This window comes from Cetorhinus maximus, chromosome 7 (genome assembly GCF_964194155.1).
Source record: "Cetorhinus maximus chromosome 7, sCetMax3.hap1.1, whole genome shotgun sequence".
In the NCBI taxonomy this organism is placed as follows: Eukaryota; Metazoa; Chordata; class Chondrichthyes; order Lamniformes; family Cetorhinidae; genus Cetorhinus; species Cetorhinus maximus.
This window is the reverse complement of record NC_135885.1, coordinates 142,585,629-142,605,319: the sequence shown is the minus strand read 5'-3', so window position 1 is coordinate 142,605,319 and position 19,691 is coordinate 142,585,629. Positions and strand designations below refer to the sequence as shown.

The 19,691-nt window shown below is 42.4% G+C and overlaps 1 protein-coding gene across 1 annotated transcript in view; it reads left to right on the top strand.

Moving 5' to 3' along the window:
- Positions 1 to 19,691, top strand: part of LOC144683031 (serine/threonine-protein kinase 24) — a 44,065-nt gene that overhangs the window by 13,625 nt on the left and 10,749 nt on the right. Inside the window, exons 3-8 of the mRNA XM_078546028.1 lie at positions 1,642 to 1,872; positions 12,414 to 12,470; positions 13,855 to 13,963; positions 14,039 to 14,196; positions 16,820 to 17,005; positions 19,540 to 19,685. Coding sequence (XP_078402154.1) covers positions 1,642 to 1,872; positions 12,414 to 12,470; positions 13,855 to 13,963; positions 14,039 to 14,196; positions 16,820 to 17,005; positions 19,540 to 19,685 — 887 coding nt within the window. The remainder of the gene's footprint in view (positions 1 to 1,641; positions 1,873 to 12,413; positions 12,471 to 13,854; positions 13,964 to 14,038; positions 14,197 to 16,819; positions 17,006 to 19,539; positions 19,686 to 19,691) is intronic.

The window sequence follows — 19,691 nt, the reverse complement described above, 5'->3', positions numbered from 1 at the left end:
CCAGGTGTTCCCAGACCAGGAGCCATTGTAGGTCAGCAAGTGCAGGGGTAATGGGGGAACAGGACTTGGTGCACGCTAGGATATGGGCAGTGGTATTTTGAATGAGCTCACGTTTATGGAAGATGGGAGGCCAGCTGAGAAGCATAGAGGCAATTATGATTTAATTGCTGTTAATCAACGCTGCTAATCAACGAAGAGGTAGCTTTTCTAGAATGAATATCTATTGATCAGGGTTAATAGAGCATTACCTGAAATACACACCTCCTCCTGATCCCTGACTATTACCTTGCAAAGAACTTGTGTTTATATCGTGCCTTTCACAACCTTGGGACATTCTAGAGTGATTTGCAGTCAATGCAGTTCTTATGAAATGTACTCACTGTTGTATTATCGGAAATGCAGCAGCCAGTTAGTTTTATGCACAGCAAACTCCCACAAATAGCCAAGCAATAGTGACCAGATATCTTTCTTTTAGTGATGTTGGTTGAAGGATAAATAATCTCCAGAACACCAAGAAGAGCTCTCCTGCTCTTCTTTGAATAGTGCCATGGGATCTTTTACGTCCACATGGTCTTGGTTTAATATCTCGTCCGAAAGATGGTGCCTCTGACAGTGCAGCACTGTCTCGGTACTAAACTGGGAGTGCTCAGATGTCTGGAGTGGGACTTGAACCCACAGCTTTCTGACTGAGGTGAGAGTGCTACCCACTGAACCACAGCATCATTGACATTCATTTCATTCCAAGAAGCAGAAAGATGTACTAATAATCAGATTCTAAATTCTAAACACAATCTGTTTCGAGTTGGGGGTTTATAACCATGTGTAATACACAGGACCATTTATGTCCCATTGTGAGAGAATATGCTTAATGCGCATGCTTCTTTTCTTTATATATCTCGTAAATGTAAAATGTTTGGTTCCTTAACTTCAAGTGCAAATTTGATCCTTTAATGATGTTTTAAAAATTATTTATGGCAGTAAATTTCTAATTAGTGCAAGCATTCCCCCTTCACAAAAGTTATTTTTCCATTTCAATTCATCTGCAGTGATTTAAGTAACCTTAATCTATTTTATTTTTATAAACGTATACTGGAAAAATAAAAACCTGTCAATGCCAATAAGCTATATCAATTAAAGGTGAGAAGCTGATGTATGGACCTGTATTTCTATATTCATAAAAATGTTCTTGCCTCTGAGTCAGAAGGTTGTGGTTTCAAATTCCACCCTGGAGACCTGAGCACAAAATTCAGGCAGTACTGACAGAGCGCTGCACTGTTGGAGGTGCTGACTTTTGGATGAGACAGTGTTCTGAAGCCCCATCTGCTCTCTCAGGTAAAAAAGCCCATGAAGAAGAGCAAAGGAGTTCTCCCTGGTGTCTGGCCAATTTTTATCCCTTAACCAGCATCATTAAAAGCAGGTTATCTGGTCATTATCTCTGTGCTGTTCATGGGAGCTTGCTGAGCACAAATTGACTGCCACGTTTCCTGTTACAACAGTGAATATTTCAAAGGTACTGAATTGGCTGTAAAGTGATTTGGGGCATCCTGAGGTCATGAAAGATGCTATAGAAATACAATTTTTTTTCTGAAGTTTAGCACAAGTTTCTGAGTTCTAACATTTCTTTTCATTTTTTTTCTTAAGAATTTGAAAGCAGATCCAGAAGAACTATTTACAAAGTTGGAGAAGATCGGAAAGGGCTCTTTTGGTGAAGTTTTCAAAGGAATAGACAACAGGACTCAGAAAATTGTGGCCATAAAAAATATTGATCTTGAAGAAGCTGAAGATGAAATTGAAGATATTCAGCAGGAAATAACTGTCCTAAGTCAATGTGATAGTCCGTATGTTACAAAATACTATGGATCCTATCTGAAGGTGAAGCTTATCATTTTACTTGTTTTTGGGGAATGGTATATATTGAGGTAGAATAAACCTATGGTAGTTGGACTTTAGTAAAGTATTGTATTAAATGTTATTGTGTTTTCAATATGGGTTTAGTCCAAATCCATTTTGAGATGAAGTGAGAGAACACTGATTTTCCTGTAGTCTTAATTCACTGGAACACAGTTAAGATTGACATTTAATTCTCCTGGTGTTGCTAATATGATTCTACCAAGATTGATTTACAAATGCTGGGGTAAGAGAGGTCAGAGAAGTGTGGCAGTCTGAATTCCGGACAAGACTATAATTGTTATTGAAAGGGGAACTGCAGGAATTGCAACTGCTTCTTCCCACCCACGTGCTGCCTGGTCAGAGTTTACAGGCTGCCCTTTGGACATTAGTTGAGATTGGGTCGTGATGTGCTTTTGGTTCCAGTTACTGCAGGGGTAAAGATGGGAATTAAGGGAATGATAAAGCACCTGCGAGAAAAATAATTCCAAATAGATTGGGAATACGTGACAAAGGAGAAAAAAAAACCTTAATTTGTTAGATTTTGAACTGTACTACATGTGACACATGAGCACTGTAGAGCTTTTTGTTATAGTCCTTTTAATGTTTAAAGTTGGGGCGACCATTTTCTGCTGAATAAATAAGTTGTATGTAAAAGCACCCTTAATCGGATTCTGCCCACTTGCTAGTTACATCATAGGATTGATCCAGCCCTCTGATCTGAAAGTATGGACACCCCTGTTATAGAATTCCAGACAATTAATGGTACACCTTAAGTCTCTTACCTCAGTCTCTCTCCCTCTTTCAAAAGCTTTCTATTGGAGGGGCTGATTGTTACTGACATTTCCCCGCCACCCCTCCCACTTGCATAGGCCTGAACCAAGCCTTGGTATCGTGCTCAAGTTGCCATTTAAGGTGACTACTAGGCGATCAGCTCCCAAGAGAGCCCTTTACTGTGTACCTCTATCCTTGCCCTTCTACTGTCACCCTTTCTCCCTCCTGCCTCAGTCTCCTTTCTTCTGCTGTTTAAGTTCTTCTGGTTCTAATAGTGGGTGCATTTTAGCCCCAACTACATGTTCACTGCCAGTTTAAACCACTCCTGCCCATCCCCAGTCCATGCCTAATTTCTGCTTTTCACAAGAAACTCTGGAAATATTTTTTTTCAAATTTAGCTTCCAAATTTCTGGATTTTTCTCAGCATCAAAGCTGTGCTTCTGGCATCTGCACTGGACTACACTAAGACTCAGCTGCTGCGTCTCTGATCTGCTGCCCAGTTGTTTCAATTTTAAAGTAACTCGATCAGCTTACAGCCCATCCCTCTCTGCTGCTGTTCCCTGCTGAGCTGGTTTCTGGCCTCTCTTTTCTACAGAGTTTTCAGCTTCCTATTCTCCTATTGCCATCCCAATGTTGACTGCCTCTTGGATACCTCTGTGCCTCTCTTGGTATTCTCCAAAGTGTCCATTGAGGCACGGATCACTCCCCCCCGAGCAGCAATCCCAACTGCCCCACCCTACTCTTTTGCCAACCTTCCTGCCCAGCATACCTGCTGGGGGCTAATCTTGCCAGTCTCCTCACCGAACAACTCATCCTCCCAGCTCTGACCTGTGAAGTCTGCCAGCAGACCAGGTCTGACCACCCCTCTGCGCATCTCCGTCCAGAATGTTTCATCACTCGTGAACAGGGCCCTTACAGTCCATAGGATTATTGTAGATGATTTATCGATTTCATGGCTTTGACAGAAGTCTGGCTGAGTGCACCTTCCCTCTATCTGAAGCCTTCTCCATCTGGCTATGCCTTCCATCACTTGCCCTGCCCAGCCCATCAGTGTGGCTTTTACTACCAATCACACCTTTGCCTGTCCCCTTACTTCCTGGCACTTTTTCCTCCTTTGAGCACCTTGTTCCACCCCTCTTGCCTCTCATTTCTAATCCTCGTTGTCTAAGCTCAATCAAGCACCATATAAATTTTCTCACCAAGATAGCTTCGCTGTTTTCCACCTTCAACCTTTGCACTAAGCAACTCCTTATCTTTGGTGATTTCAACCTGAGTCTCACTTTATCATGCTCCCTCCCCGCTTGAGTTCATTGTCCTTCTCTCCGTCCTTAATCTCTCCTTTTGTAAAAACTCCCCAACCCACACTCACAGCTTGCTCCTTGATCTTAGCATCTCAACTGCCATTACTGCACCCATAGTATCAATCACAGATAAGACCATTTCTGATCACTTCCTTGCACTGACCTCTACCCACATTCCCTTTCCCTTTCCTAACCATATTTCTTTCCATGTCCACCTTGGGGAAAAAGACTATTCTCCCATTCACTTGGAAGTGCTTTTTTAAAATCTCAACTCTCTAGCTTTTGGCCCTCCATTCGCTAAGACTTTCCATTTCTTCGTTCGCTGGTCTACTCAACTGCATCCTTACTTCTGCCTTTGATGTCCTAGTCCCCATTAAAACCATTACTCTCTCTCACCCTGGCTGTTCCCTAGGAACGGCTCCCTTCCCTGCTCTAAGTCCAAGGAATACAGACTTGAACAGATATGGTGGGCAACTGGTTTAACCATCCACCACCAGATCTGGCTGGACCACATAAAGCCCTATTGGGTCCTGCTGTCTTGTCTAGCGAAACTGCTCGCTGTTCCAGGATCATTCTGGAATGTGAAGGAAAGGATGCTCGGCTTCATTTCTGTACTGCAGTCCGTTTTCTTAAACCCCTCTTCCCCCCCTCTCCAACAGCAAGTGCTTCGTGCAAATGTCATTGATGGCAGGTCTTCAAAACAGATGTTTGTGCTGAGATAGAGTCCAACCCGGCAAAGGGTTTGTTTTGGTTTGATAGGTAGATGTAGGGAAGACATTTCCATTTTTGGGGGGAAAGCAAGACTGGGTTCTTCAATATAAGATGTTCACTAATTAATCCAATAGGGAATTCAGTAGGAACTTCTTTACCTAGATAGTGGTGAGAATGTAGAACTTGCGACCATAGAGGGTGGTTGAGGCAAATAGCAAAGATGCATTTAAGCCGAAGCTAGGGAGAAAGGAGTAGAAGGTTTTGCTGGCTAGGCTGAGAGGTAGAGTGGGCAGAGGTTCATGTGGAGCATAAACGCTGCCATAGACCAGTTGGGTTGAATAGGCTTTTGCTGTGTTGTAAAAAAAACTTGCACTTACAATATGTAGCATCTTTCAGCATCTCAGATATCTGAAAGCACTTGCACAGCCCCTATATTAATTTTGAAGTGTAGTCACTGTTTGGAAGTTCACTCATGGCAAGGTCCCCCAAAAACAGTTGAATGACCAATTAACCTGTTTTGGTGCCATTGGTTGAGGGATGAGTCAGAACACCAAGCATCTTGCTGCTCTTCAAAAAGAAATGTCCTGGGATCTTTTATGTCCACCTGAAGAGGCAGGCAGGACGTTGGTTTAATATCTCATCCAAAAAAACAGCCTCTTTAACACTGCAGCATTCTTTCATTGCTGCAGGAGGGCTGGCCTCAATCACAAGCACTGGATTACCATGGAGGTCATGCCCCCTGACAGCACTGCTGTTTCTCAGCTGAGACCCAGGGTATTGTAGTAAAAACAGAAAATTCTGGAAGTGTTCAACCCGTCAGCAGCATCTGCGGTGAGAAAAACAAAGTTCACATTTCAATTCGATGGAGTTTCATTGGAACTGGAAATTGTTGGTAATTTAACAGCTTTTCAGTGAGTACAGAGCAAGGAAAGAGGGAAGCAAAGAATAAAAAGAAAGTTTTGTGATGGGGAGGTGGACAGGAGTGATTAAAAGATAAGAGACATGATGGTGCAAGGCAAAAGGGGGAGGGTAATGTGACATGAATGGATGAGCCCAGAGGAGGTGTAAACGGTTACAGCAGACTAACAGAGGGGGAAAGAAGCACAGCGATTCTGACAATCCTGTGACAGGGAAAGCTGGGGAGACCACAGGAATACAGACCACCTATCCTGAGGGTGGCTGCACCTGGGCCACTGGAGGTGGTGCAAGTGAGAGTTGTTATTTGGCTGCTCTCCCTTGTCAATACAAAGCCAACGGGGCTAGATTTCCAGCATCAAACGGTTTGCTTTTGCAGTTTCCTGCGGCAGGCCCTGAATGAAGTACAAGTGCAGCGCTGCAGTGGGCATGAACTTCAAACGTCCTACTGATAAAGTTGCTTGTTTTGTTTCTTGTTTAATAAAATTCCCACAAATCAGCATATCACCTGTGTTTGGCTGAGCAGGGGGGCAAGCAATGGAACTTAATGGGCTGGATGTTATCATAACCAAAGTTTAGACAACCCTCCTACATTACCTTTATTGCAAGAGAGGTTGAGTACAGGAGTAAGCAAGTCTTGTGCAATTGTATAGAGCTTTGGTGAGACTACACTTGGAGTATTGTGTACAGTTTTGGTCTACTTACCCAAGGAAAGATATACTTGCCTTAGAGGGAGTGCAACGAAGATTCACCAGACTGATCTCTGGGATGGTGGGATTGTCCTATAAGGAAAGATTAAGGAGACTGGCCATGTATTCCCTCAAGTTTAGGAGAATGAGAAGTGATTGCATTGAAACATACAAAATTCTTACAGGGTCAACAGGGTAGATGCAGGAAGGATGTTGCCCCGGCTGGGGGCATCTAGAACCAGGGGCATCTAGAACCAGGGGCATAGTCTCAGAACAAGAGGCAGGCCATTTAGGACTGAGATGAGGAGGAATTTCTTCATTCAGAGGGTGGCGAATCTTTGGAATTCTCTGCCCCAGAGGGCAGTGGAGGATCAGTCATTGAATGTGTTCAAGACAAAGATCGATAGATTTCTAGATACTAAAGATATCAAGGGATATGGGGATAGTGCAGGAAAATGGCATTGAGGTAGAAGATTGGCCATAATCTAGTTGAATGATGGAGCAGGCTTGAGGGGCCGAATGGCTTACTGCTGCTCCCATTTCCTACGTTCCTATGTTCCTGTGACAACATGCCAAATTTATTATTTAAATAACATTTGCACTTAAATTTCAATAAGGAATGTGTTTAACAAACACACTTTGCCCAATACGTTATTTTAGTTAATTATTTTGTTATTTATGTCATGGGAAGATGGGGGTGGGAAGTACATAAAATATCTTGGCCCAGGCTTATGACCCTGTAAGCTGAAACACCCCATGTTAGGACGCTGGGGAGAAGCCCTTCAAAATAACGGTTCTGGGATCTTTCACATCCACCTGAGAGAGCAGACGAGGCCTTGGTTTGGCATCTCATTCGAAAGATGGTGCTTCCAACAGCGTAGCACTCCATCAGCACTGGCACTGGGAGTATCAGCTTGGGTTTCTGTGCTCATTTTATGATTGGGACTTGAAGCCACAACCATGTGATTTGGAGGCAAGAATACTAGCCACTGTGCCACAGCTGTATCAGTTTTGGGAAGCCGGACAGTGCCCACAGTATGATTGGTATTTTGTTTGGATACGTTCTCCCAAAACTGAGAAATTTTAAAGAAATTGAAAGAAACCTCAACAGTTTGTGACAAGGAGGAGATACCCTGTGAGTTGTGAATCATCACATATTGCTGAGCGTTTTACTATGAGCCTTGTAAAAATGAGAAAAAAACCCTTGCCACGAACCTTTCCATTGTACACTATGAAATGGGTGGATTGTGCCATGAGTTACAAGTCTTGTCGCTGCCATGGCTAACATGTCTGTCAAAACAAGAGAAAATTGTTACAAGATTAGCCAGTAGAGCATGAATAATTTCTAGACCCAGAATCATACAATAGATTTCTCTGGGTTTATTTTTCTACATCAATTCCCTGCGTGACTGTTGATGCATCGTACATTAACAAAATAGTATTAACACGACAGTTAGATTCAACAAAATGTCTGGTGATGTAAGGACCATAAGAGAATGGCTCGAGTCACTAAACCACATTATCACTTGTCACCAGAATTATGCAATGGCCTTAAACTTGGAATAATCTGTTTGGTACAGTCTAGGACGTAAAGCGCATTATTTCAACTGAGTGCTTGACTAATGGTGGTGAACCCAAGGGGGATGAGCTTCAAGCCAAGAGGTCTTAGTTTTTACCCTCTTCGATGCATTTGAATTTTAATTCAAATTAATTTCAAATTAAAAGGACCTTGCTAATGATGTGATTTAGGAACCTGACTTGAAACTCAATCTCTCTGGCCCAGAGAGAGAACAGTTGAAACAGACATCTCACTCCTACAAGTAGTAAATTGTTCCGAGACGTTTATAATTTAAAAAAAAAATTCCTTTGTTTCTCTGCTGACATCGTCCAATCTTTCTTTTCCTCTCTTTATTCTCTTTTTGTAACCAATTTGACTGTAATCTACTCTATATCCTTCCCCATCTTTTTTGTTCCTCTATCTTTAAAACTCATTGGCTAAGGAGGTAAACTGTTGGATTAAAAATAGAAACAGTAAATGCTGGAAATACTCAACAGGCCTGGCAGCATCTGTGGAGAGTGAAACGAGCTGACTTTTCAGATCTGTGACCTTTCATAGACTGTTGGTCATGTTGTTGATGAGGTCCCAGACAATCCATTGTTCTCGCTTTGTCATTATCAACTCATGCTACAGCAAATTGCGACACAAAAAATAACGTGCTGATGAGTGAGATGAAATCCAACACTCGTCATGAGATACATTGGAACAGGAGTAAACTACAGCCCCTTGAGCCTGCTGTGCCATTCAATATGATCTTGACTGATCTTCCACATCAACTTCACTCCCCCGCCGATCCCCATATTCCTTAGTGTCCAAATTGGCTGTCCCATTTCCTATATTACAACAGTAACTAAACTTCGAAAGTACTTCACTGACTGTGAAGTGCTTTGGAACATCCTGAGGTTGTGAAAGGTACTATAAGTCTTTTTGCAAGTCTTTGGAAAAGGCTGGCCTGGTTAAGGATTTAGCACCAGTTCTCCAGTTCAGTTGTTTGAGGCCAGAGCGTCCTACTTTTTGCCAACAAACCCAAATGGAGTGAGGTGGCACCTGGTTGGTGGAAAGCTTTCAAGAGCCTAAAGCAGTGCTTCCCAAATTTTTTCCCATTGTGGCCCCATTTTATTGCCTCAGAGTTGGTACGAGCAGAGAGTGAAAATTGGGCAGTGGTGGGTAGTTGGAGCGTCGTTGACCGGGAGGAGGTTGGAGAGTTGTTGGGGGCGGGGGTGGGTGGGCTTGGGAGTCGGTGTTCAAAACTGTTGGCGTTGCCCTGAAAATAGCAAAGACCCATCTTTTTACAGGCTGTAGTTATGACAACAATCAGGCGTCAGAGAACAGATGATAAGCCACACCCAATGACAGGAAAGAAAATGAACATTTAAAGGACTCTTGCACCTGTCGGAGCGCAGTCTGAGCTTCACGGGTGCCATTGCTGCTTTGGACCCACAGTTTGTGAAGCGCTGGGCTAAAGTACCTAATATTTGGAATCTGCAAACTGTAATATCAGTAATTATTGACAAATTCTCTCAGCTTCACCGATTATTATATTTCAGTTCTATGATTCCAGCAGCCTACATTATAACAGTGATTACACTTCAAAAGCACCACTTTGGCTATAAAGCACTTTGCAATGCCCTGAAATCACGAAAAACGTTAGTTATATTATTGCAACTTCTTCTTTTCACTATGGGTTTTTATTGATATGCAGCAGTTCTGAGTTCTGCTTCACTCTGAAATGGTATGGTATTTCATCCTCTGTAAACTTGAGGTTATCCAAACCCCTGCCTGTATCTTAATTTGCGACAAACCCTGTTCCCCTATCACCCCTGGCTGTTAGTTGAGCAACATCTTAATTTTAAAATACCGGTATTTAAATCCCTCCATGGTCTTGCCCCTCCCTGTTGTATAATTTCCGCCGCAACCCTTGGGAGATATCTGCCCCCCTAACTCTGATCTCTTGTGCATCCCCAGTTATTATGACTGCAGCGTTGGTGGCCATATCTTCAGTTGCTTAGACCCTAAGCTCTGAAATTCCCTTCCTAAACCCCTCTGCCTCTGTACCTCACTTCGCCTGTCGAAGACATTTCATAAAACATTCCTCTTTGACAAAGCATTTGGCCATCTGAGCTAATATCTCCTTATGTGACTCAGTGCCATACTTGTTTTGTAATGCTCCTGTGAAGCACCTTGGGATGTTTCATCACGTTAAAGGCCTTATAGTACATAGTAGTTGTATTTTCAGCCTATAACGAATAGGTTGTCTAAGCCACAGTGCTGTGTAAGATAGGTCACAAAGTTATGAATCTTCTGTGTTAAAGGTGCCATGCAAATGGAAGCTCTTGGTGAATGGCAGTGACCCTATATTCAAGTTGATATAATGTCACTTTCTTGTTGCTGCTCTGTAGTGAGTAATTCAACAGACAGTATCAATGAGGATAGATAAAAGTGATTAGGAAATACCTTTCTCCAGTCTTTTCATTTGTCTTATTACAGCATCCAAGCTGATTGAGAGTTTAGTTCAGCCTATGGTTAATAGAATGGATGAACATTCCTCTAAATCTTCACTTTGCTATAACATGTTTGATTATGAAAGGAATGGTATACTGTGGTTTTGTGTTGTATAGTCATTCTACCACTGAAAAGGCACAGAACAATACCCTGCCATTCTACTTTTACTAAAATTATCTAGTTTGTATAACATAAATCACTGGAAGCTAATTTAGTCAGTTCCAGGGTCTTGTCCAGACTCTCGGAACTTGCATTTACATAGTGCCTTACTTGTCCTTAGCCTGCTGCAAAGTGCTTAGGACAGTAAGAACCCTCACGCTTGTTCTGTTAGAGCAAAGCTAAACAAGATCTCATTGTTAATTTTAGGGCTTTTTGCTTTAAGGTCTGCTCATGTGACATCTGGCAGATATCGCATTTGACTAAATGCGCCTGTAGAAGATATTGTGCTTAATAAATTGGCTAGAAAATCTAATTTGAAATGGAAAATTGTTTGCGATTTAAGCTTGGTACTTTTTAAGTGCAAAAAATATTTTCTTTTTAAATTTATATGGTGTGAATTTTCCATTACAGTTTTATAGCCTATACCTTGAGCTGTAACAATTTCCACATTTTGCTCTTACATCAGTGACTAGCAGCAGGCGCCTCTGACTCCTCAGTTCCGGGCTCAAATGTCCCTAAAAAAGGAAAGGCTCAAGAGATGACTTAATAGAACTCATGAATATTATGAAGGGATTTGATAGGGTAGACATGGGGTAAATGTTTCTAAAGCTAGGTACCATGAATATAAGATAGTCACTAATAAACCCAATAGGAAATTCAGGAGAAACCTCTTCACCCAGAGAATGGTGAGAATGTGAACTCACTACCACGGGGAGTGGTTGAGGTGAATAGCACAGATACGTTTTAAGGGAAAGCTGGATAAACACGGGGGGGAGAAAGGAACGAAAGGATATGCTTATTAGATGAGATGAAGCAGAGTGAGACATGGCTCATGTGGAGCTTAAACATCAGAATGACCTGTAAGTTCTAAGCAATACAGCCTTTAGGAACATCGAAGCAGGAGTAGGCCATTTGACCCTTCAAACTTGCTCCACCATTCAGTAAGATCATGGCTGATCTGGTTGTGGTCTCAGCTCCACTTTCCTGTCTGCCCTCCCAATAACCCTTAACTCCCTTGCCTATCAAATAACTCAGCCTTGAATAAATGTAATAACCCAGCCTCCACTACTTCCTGACAAAGAGAATTCCACACACCAATGACCCTTCGGGAGAAAACGTTTCTCCTCAGCTCTGTCTTGAAAGGGAGGGCTCTTATTTTTAAGCTATGCCCCCTAGTTTTAGAGTCCCCCATAAGAGGAAACATCCTCTGGGCATCCACCCAATCAAGTTCAGGATCTTGTATGTTTCAATCAAATCGCCTCTCATTCTTTTAAACTCCAATGGGTATAGGCCTAACCTGTTCAACCTTTCTTCATAAGAGGATTTTAATTCATGAAGTACTTCATTGAAGTTGCAGCAACCCCAGTATATTTTCAATTTAATAAGACATAACCTTGCAGTCTTTCTCTATGCTGAAGTGCGAATACAGTTTCCCATTAATGTTCTAGTTTGATCCTGCTATAATAAGTTGTTTTGCATCAACCTTTTCAACCTTCACATTGATTTGTTTCCTTTATAAAAATGTACTTGAGATTTGTTAAGGAAAGTTAGCTAATAGTAACATAAGGCCTTGTGGTTTGTAATGTGTTCATTGTGTGCAACTTTCAGAAACAACTTGCATTAGGCCCCACAAGGAGCATAAAAATTTGTCATTCAGCCACCTAAAGAGGTATTAGGACAGGTGACCTTAAGCTTGGATAAAGAAGTAGATTTTAAGGTCTCGTCTTGAGGAGAGAGAGGCGGAGGGGTTTAGGAAGGAATGTAAAGCTTAGAGCCTAGGCAGTTAATGGCACAGCCACCAATGGTAGAATGAAGGAAATGGGGAATGTGCAATAGGCCAGACTTTCACATTGCTTGTTAATATGTTGTGATTAACTCTGTAAGCAGTTTTTTGATAACTGTTCATCTGATGTGCAGGATACAAAATTATGGATTATAATGGAATATCTCGGTGGTGGTTCTGCTTTAGATCTGGTAAGTACGTTATTTTAAAATTTTGCTGTGGAAAATTCATTGGGATGTTGCATCTTTTTTTTTCAAAATAGAAATTTAAGCATTGCCTGACATACTGTGGAGAAATTTCTTTCGTGACTTTGCCCAGAGTAGGTCTTGTAGGAGCTACAGTTTTAAGAAATGGAAGAAACATTGGGTTATAGGTTTCAATGACAATAAAATGAGGAATGCCAGCTGCCCAGTCCAGGTAGATGAACTTGCAATAGTGGAGACACTGAAGTTACTTAATATTAGTTTAATTTTCAATTACAGTTTTCTAAACCAATTTTCTGCAGTGCAGCTGAAAAGTGAATTTTGTAACCTTGTGAGAAATGTAGATTCCAGAAAATGCATTGATGGTATTTAAATTTGAAGCAGAAAAGCTCAAACTTTCTTTCCCTCCATAATGCATGGAAAATGTACAGTCCTTTTTATAGTGCTGGCTTGATAGTGTCAAAAACCTGAAATGCTCCTAAAGTCATTACAAGACTGGCTGATATTGAAATTGTGAAATCAGCGAAAGGAAGTGCTAAGATAATCTAGAGAGCTAACTACAACGTTGAAATTCTTTCTCTTTAAGCAGTTCTTGTGACTACTCCGAAATTGTGTCTGCCCCGCCAGAAAATTCTTAAGTGTCATTATACAAATTGGCGACTTTGTCTTGTCATGTCAAATAAATGGACAGATTTGTAAAACACAGATGCAAGGGGAAGATGGATGATTATGTGGGAGAGAGGGGATTGAAAGGTTATGTTGACATGGTGAGATGAACTAAGGTGGCAGGAAGTTCATTTAAAAGTACTGCACCAAGATTTCGACCCTCTACTTCAGGAAGTTGTATTGCCTTTGGAGGCGATTCACTAAAATAATACTGGTGCTAAAAGGGTTAAATTTTGAGGGCAGGTTGCATAGACTAGTCTTGTATTCCCTCGAGTATGGAGGATTAAGGGGTGATCTAGTTGAGTGTTAAAGATGACTAAAGAGTAGATAGAAACTACTTCCTCTGGCAGGGGTGGAGTCGTCCAGGAAAAGGTGGCACCATTTTAAAATTAGAACCAGGCCATTCATGAGCAATGTCAGGAAGCACTTGGTCACAAAAAGGGGAGTGGAAAGCTGCAACACCCCCCCACTCTTTCCCGGCGCCCCCCCCAGCCCCCCAAAAACAGCTGAGCCTGAGGTTCAGTTGAAAATGGCAAAACTGACTGGTAGATTTTTGTTAAGCATGGGTATTAAGAGCTCAGAGAAGTTGTTATGGTACATATCAGCTATGAGCTAGTGGAACGGTGGAACAGGATCAAGGGACTGAATGGCCTCCTGTTTTCATGAAATATTTTACTGGGTCCTTAAAAATTTGATTTTCTTTTAGTTAGAACCCGGTTCACTGGATGAATACCAGATTGCAACAATACTAAGGGAAATTTTAAAAGGCCTTGAATATTTGCACTCAGAAAAGAAAATCCACAGAGATATCAAAGGTGAGAAATTGCACGTGTATTTTTAAACCAAGTAATTGTGTTCAAGCCTCTAATCTTTGTATCGCCTTTTTCTAGCTGCCAATGTCTTACTGTCGGAGCAAGGCGAAGTTAAACTGGCAGATTTTGGTGTTGCTGGGCAGCTGACAGACACACAAATAAAGAGAAACACTTTTGTGGGCACGCCTTTCTGGATGGCACCAGAAGTTATCAAACAGTCGGCGTATGATTCAAAGGTATGGATTGCTACCATTTCTCCAGGATGAATCGTGGACCAACTCTTGGAAGAATATACCCCTTTTGAGAAGGCAGAGTTTGCAGATGTTGTGTGTGTAACGATGCCTGATTTCTTGCCGTGCTTCAGCGCATCTACTGCTGGAATTCTCATCTGTGCCCCTGTAACCTCTAGATTCCACTGTTTCTGTATGCTCCTCTTAGGGCTCCAACCTTCCGGCCTCTGTAAGTGCCAGCTCATCCAGAAACCTGCTGCATTTATCCTAACTTCCAGCAAGCCCCATTCGCCCATCACCCCTCTGCTCACTGGTTTACATCGGTTCCAGTTTTAACTTCACCTCAATTTTAAAATTCTCATCTTTGTTTCCAAAGCTCTCCATGGCTTTGCCCCTCCCTATCTCGGTAATCTCCCCTAGCCCTACAAGCCCTCCTCAGATCTCTGCACTCCTCCAATTCTGGCCTCTGACACATTCCTGATTTTATTGGCTCCACCTGTTCTTTCAGCTGCCTGAGTCCAAAGCTCTGGAATTCCATCCCTAAACCTCTCCACCTCTCTACCTCTCTCTTCTCCTTTAACATGCTCCTTAAAACCTATCATTTTGACCTAGCTTTTGGTCAGCTGTCCCAATACCTCCGTATGTGGCTTGGTATAAAACTAAAGCTCCTGTGCAGCACCTTGGGGTGTTTTACTCTGTTGAAGCTGCTATATAAATGAAAGCTGTTGTAGGAGAACCCTGACACTTAAATAAAAATACCTGGAAAAACTCAGCAGGCCTGACAGCATCTGCGGAGAGGAATATAGTTAACGATTCAAGTCCGTATGACTCTTCATCAGAACTAAGGAAAAATAGAAGAGAGGTGAAATATAAACTGGTTTAAGGTAGGGTGGGACAAGTAGAGCTGGATAGAGGGCCAGTGATAGGTGGAGATTGCCAAAAGAAGTCATAGACAAAAGGACAAAGAGGTGTTGACAGTGCTGATAACTTTTTCCAATAATTTATATAGATTTTTCTTTTCCCACCTATTTCCATTATTTTTAAATATATTCCCATCCATTGTTTTATCTCTACCTTTTAGTCTATTTCGATCCCTTCCCCCCACCCCACCCCCACTAGGGCTATCTGTACCTTGCTAGTCCTGCTTTCTACCCTTAATGTAACCTATTAGCACATTTCTTAGCTAATATCACCACCATCAACACCTCTTTGTCCTTTTGTCTATGACGTCTTTTGGCAATCTCCACCTATCACTGGCCCTCTATTCAGCTCTACTTGTCCCACCCCTCCTTAAACCAGTTTATATTTCACCTCTCTTCTATTTTTCCTTAGTTCTGATGAAGAGTCATACAGACTCGAAACATTAACTGTATTCCTCTCCGCAGATGCTGTCGGAACTGCTGAGTTTTTCCAGGTATTTTTATTTTTGTTTTTGTTTTGGATTTCCAGCATCTGCAGTTTTTTGCTTGAACCCTGACACTTGTTGTCAGCTATAAAAACTCATGGCCAGATTATATGGTTTGACTGAAGCATGCTACCATGTGAAGCCATTGAGTTGAATAGCATAGATGCATTTAAGGAGAGGCTAGATAAACAGATGAGGGAGAAATATGCAAAACTTTTATAAATCACTGATTGTGTCCCAGTTGGAGTAATGTGTTCAACTCTGAACGCTGCACTTTAGGAAGGATGTCAAGACTTTGGAGAGGGTGCAGAAGAGATTTACTAGAATGGTACCAGCATTGGGGATCTTCAGTTCTGCGACAAGACTGGAGAAGCTGAGATTGTTCTCCTTAGAGCAAAGAAGTTTCAGAGGAGTCTTAATAGAGTGTTTTAGATTTGCTAGAGTAAATAAGGAGAAACTGTTTCCAGTGGCAGAAGGGACAATAACCAGAGGACACAGATTTAAGATTATTGGCAAACAACCAAAGGTGACGTGAGTATTTTTTTCCTACACGAAGCAAATACAAAATGCACTGCCTGAAAGGGTGGCACAAGCAGATTCAGTAGTAAGTTTCAAAAGGGAATTAGATAAATACTTAAAAGGCTTTTACAGGGCTATGGGGAAAGAGCAGGGGAATGGGATTAATAGGATAGCTCTACCCAAGAGTTGGCATAGGCACAATGGGCCAAATGGTTTCCTCCTGGGCTGCGTCATTCTGTGAAAGGAATAGAGGTAGGCTAGAGTAGAAGTAGGGTGGGACGAAGCTTGTGTTGAGCATAAACACCAGCATGGACCAAAATGTTTCTCTCTCTGGGGTGCACAGATCCTGTGGTTTAAATTAACCCCACATTTATTGGCACATGAATATGAAAGATTTAAAGTATTTCAGTTTTATATTTTGACTACCGTTTTCTGTTCAACTATTTTCTTATACCATCAAATGCTGACAGCAAAAATGAGTGTGTAACCTAGTGGTAAAATAGCATACTGTGTCATTGGCTCAGTTAATGTGGTACTGACGTGCTGTATAGTGGTACTGAGTCTTTTGTCAGAAGACCCTGCATTTAATCCGTGATGCACGCTGAATTAATTGATTAGCACCTAAGGAAATCGAAGGTACTCGAGAAACAAATCTTTCGAAATTATGACAAAATAATTAGCCTTTTTTATATTCCGTTTTCATAGGCTGATATCTGGTCTTTGGGAATAACTGCAATAGAACTTACGAAAGGAGAGCCGCCACATTCTGAGCTACATCCGATGAAAGTTTTATTCCTTATTCCGAAGAACAATGCACCGACATTGGAGGGAAACTACAGTAAACCCCTTAAAGAATTTGTAGAAGCATGCTTGAACAAAGAACCAAGTTTTGTAAGTGGCTTAAAATCTAAAGGTCTTGCCAAAAAAAGTGCGGGCAGGGGCTATGTATTAGAACCTTGGCTGTTATTCTAAATTAAATTAATTATTTTTTCCTAACCACCCAAAATCTCTAGAAGTCCTTTCTTCCTGGCCTCCAGAGTGTCCCAGGTTAACCTGATTCAAACACGTCACCAATCCAGCAAATTAAAATCTTAAGAATGCTGGAAAAATGCAGTACGTCAGGCAGCATCTGCGGTGAGAAATAGCGGTAACGTTTCATATCAATGACCTTTCACGACCAACCCAGCTGTTGTGATCCTATCGAGCCCCTGAGCAGGGAACAGATGCTAAGTTGTTTGAAGTATATTGCACAGACTAGCATTCAGTCAGTTTTTAATACCAAGAAGTATTGATGCATATTTGTTTAGATTGTGCATGGTGACAGAGCCAAGCATTAGCCTTGTCAGTGGCTAGATGGAGTTCTTTAAGCCCGCCTTCAAGTTTAGTTAGCGGACATGCCTGACAATGTGAGTCATTGTTTGGACTGCACCACAGCTGCAGCCTGGATGGTCTTGGCGACCCCATTGATGCTGAGTTGCAGCACAGAGGCCTTGGCCAATCCAGAAACGGTTTAAAAGGGCCGACTGTCACCATGGGAGATCAAAGCCGGGTGGACGAGCAGTGGGGTCTATGATGAGAGAGTGGTTCCTGGTGGATGTTTTCTCCTGCCTGTCCTCCTGCCATAGGCCCTCAGCTGTAACTCCTCGGCATGGTGGGTTTAACCATATGGGGTGGCGTGAGGGAAGGTGGACTGCTGGTGGGTTGAGGAGGTTATCGAATAAGGGCAGGCTTGGACTGGAAAGGACCTTCTCCAGTAGCTTGCCTGTTGCAATTACCCTCCTGGTGTGGGGGGTGGCAGTGCTGCACAGGACTGGGAACCAGGGGAAGTGAGTTGGTCAAAGGGTACCTGTGATAATGCGCATTGTTGAGTTGCACATCAATAAGTTTGTTGTGGGCAAGATTGGTACCATACAGGGGCGCGCAGTATTCTGCAGTAGAGTATGTGACGGCACGCACAGAGGTCCTTAGAGCCTTGGCCTGTGATCCCCATGATGTATCGGCCAGTTTACTGAGGAGGTTGTTGCGGGTTTTAATTTTTCCTGGAGTCTTGATAAGGCGCTGTCTACGTGAGGCCTCTGTCAAGGGTGACGCCTAAGTAAAGAGGGAGGGGACCGTGCTTCAGTCTCTGGCCATCCAGGGTGATATCCAGTTCCCTCCTAGTGCTGGCATTGTGAAGATGGAATGTGCTAGAGACTATTTTACTGGTACTCGGTTTTAGGCACCAGGTCTTGCAGTAGTCTGCCAGCTTTGCAATATCGTCGTTTAGTCAGCTCAGGGAAAGTCTGAGCCTGTATGCCACAACAGATGTCATCTGCGTAGATAAACTTCCGGGATGTTGTGTAGGGTAAGTCATTGGTGTGAAAGTTGAACAAGGCTGGGACTAAGACACACCCCTCGGGTAGCCCATTTGTCTGGTTCCTGCAGGTGCTAGTCTTGTCATCCATATGCCTTTTCTGGGACAATAAGAAAACAAAATCTAGACTTTAAATGTCTGATTAGGGACTGTGTCTGTTTTTGATAACTGCGACTGCACTATGAACATTTTCAGATGGCACACGCTTTGAGTTGGATGGCTACATTTAACAGTTTTCTGGGCCTAAATAACCACTTAAGTTATGAATGGAAACCTCGAGGCATTAGTGAACAAAAGGAAAGAAAGAACAAACTTGCATTTAAATTGTGTCTTTCAAACATCCCAAAGCGCTTTACAAATGACCAAGTACTTTTGAAGTGCACTCACTGTTATGGCAGTTTTTTAAAAATTCATTCATTGCCAGTGGGCATCGCTGGCTAGGCCAGCATATATTGCCCACCCATAATTGCCCTTGAGAAGGTGGTGGTGAGCTGCCTTCATGAACCGCTGCAGTCCATGTGGTGTAGGTGCACCTACAGTGCTGTTAGGGAGGGAGTTCCAGGATTTTGACCCAGCGACAGTAATGGAATGGCGATACATTTCTAAGTCAGGATGGTGTGTAGCTTGGAGAGGAACTTCCAGGTGGTGGCGTTCCCATGTGTTTGCTGCCCCTTGTCCTTCTAGATAGTAGTGGTCGAGGATTTGGAAGATGCTGTCTTAGGAGCCCTGGTGAGTTTCTGCAGTACATTTTGTAGATGGTACACAATGCTGCCACTGTTCATCAGTGGTGGAGGGAGTGAATGTTTGTGGATGGGGTGCCAAACGATCAAGTACTTTTGAAGTACAACTTGTGATGTTTGAAGTTGTGGCTGGGTATAATATTGGTGTGCACGTGCCCGTTGTCTCTAAAGGTAGTTATGCCAAGCAAGAAGTGCTCCAAGTTTTATGAAGATCATCATCCCAAGCACCCACTGCACAGAAATGTTTTTGCTTCCATGATGATAAGTGATAAGTAGGTTTCACTTTGCTGTTTAAGAAGGAATAGCTAATATATTTTGTTTATTTTCTTAAGAGACCTACAGCAAAAGAATTGCTGAAGCATAAATTCATAATACGAAATTCCAAGAAGACTTCTTACTTGACGGAGCTAATTGACCGGTACAAGAGGTGGAAGGCAGAGCAGAACCATGATCATTCCAGCTCAGACGAATCTGACTCGTGAGT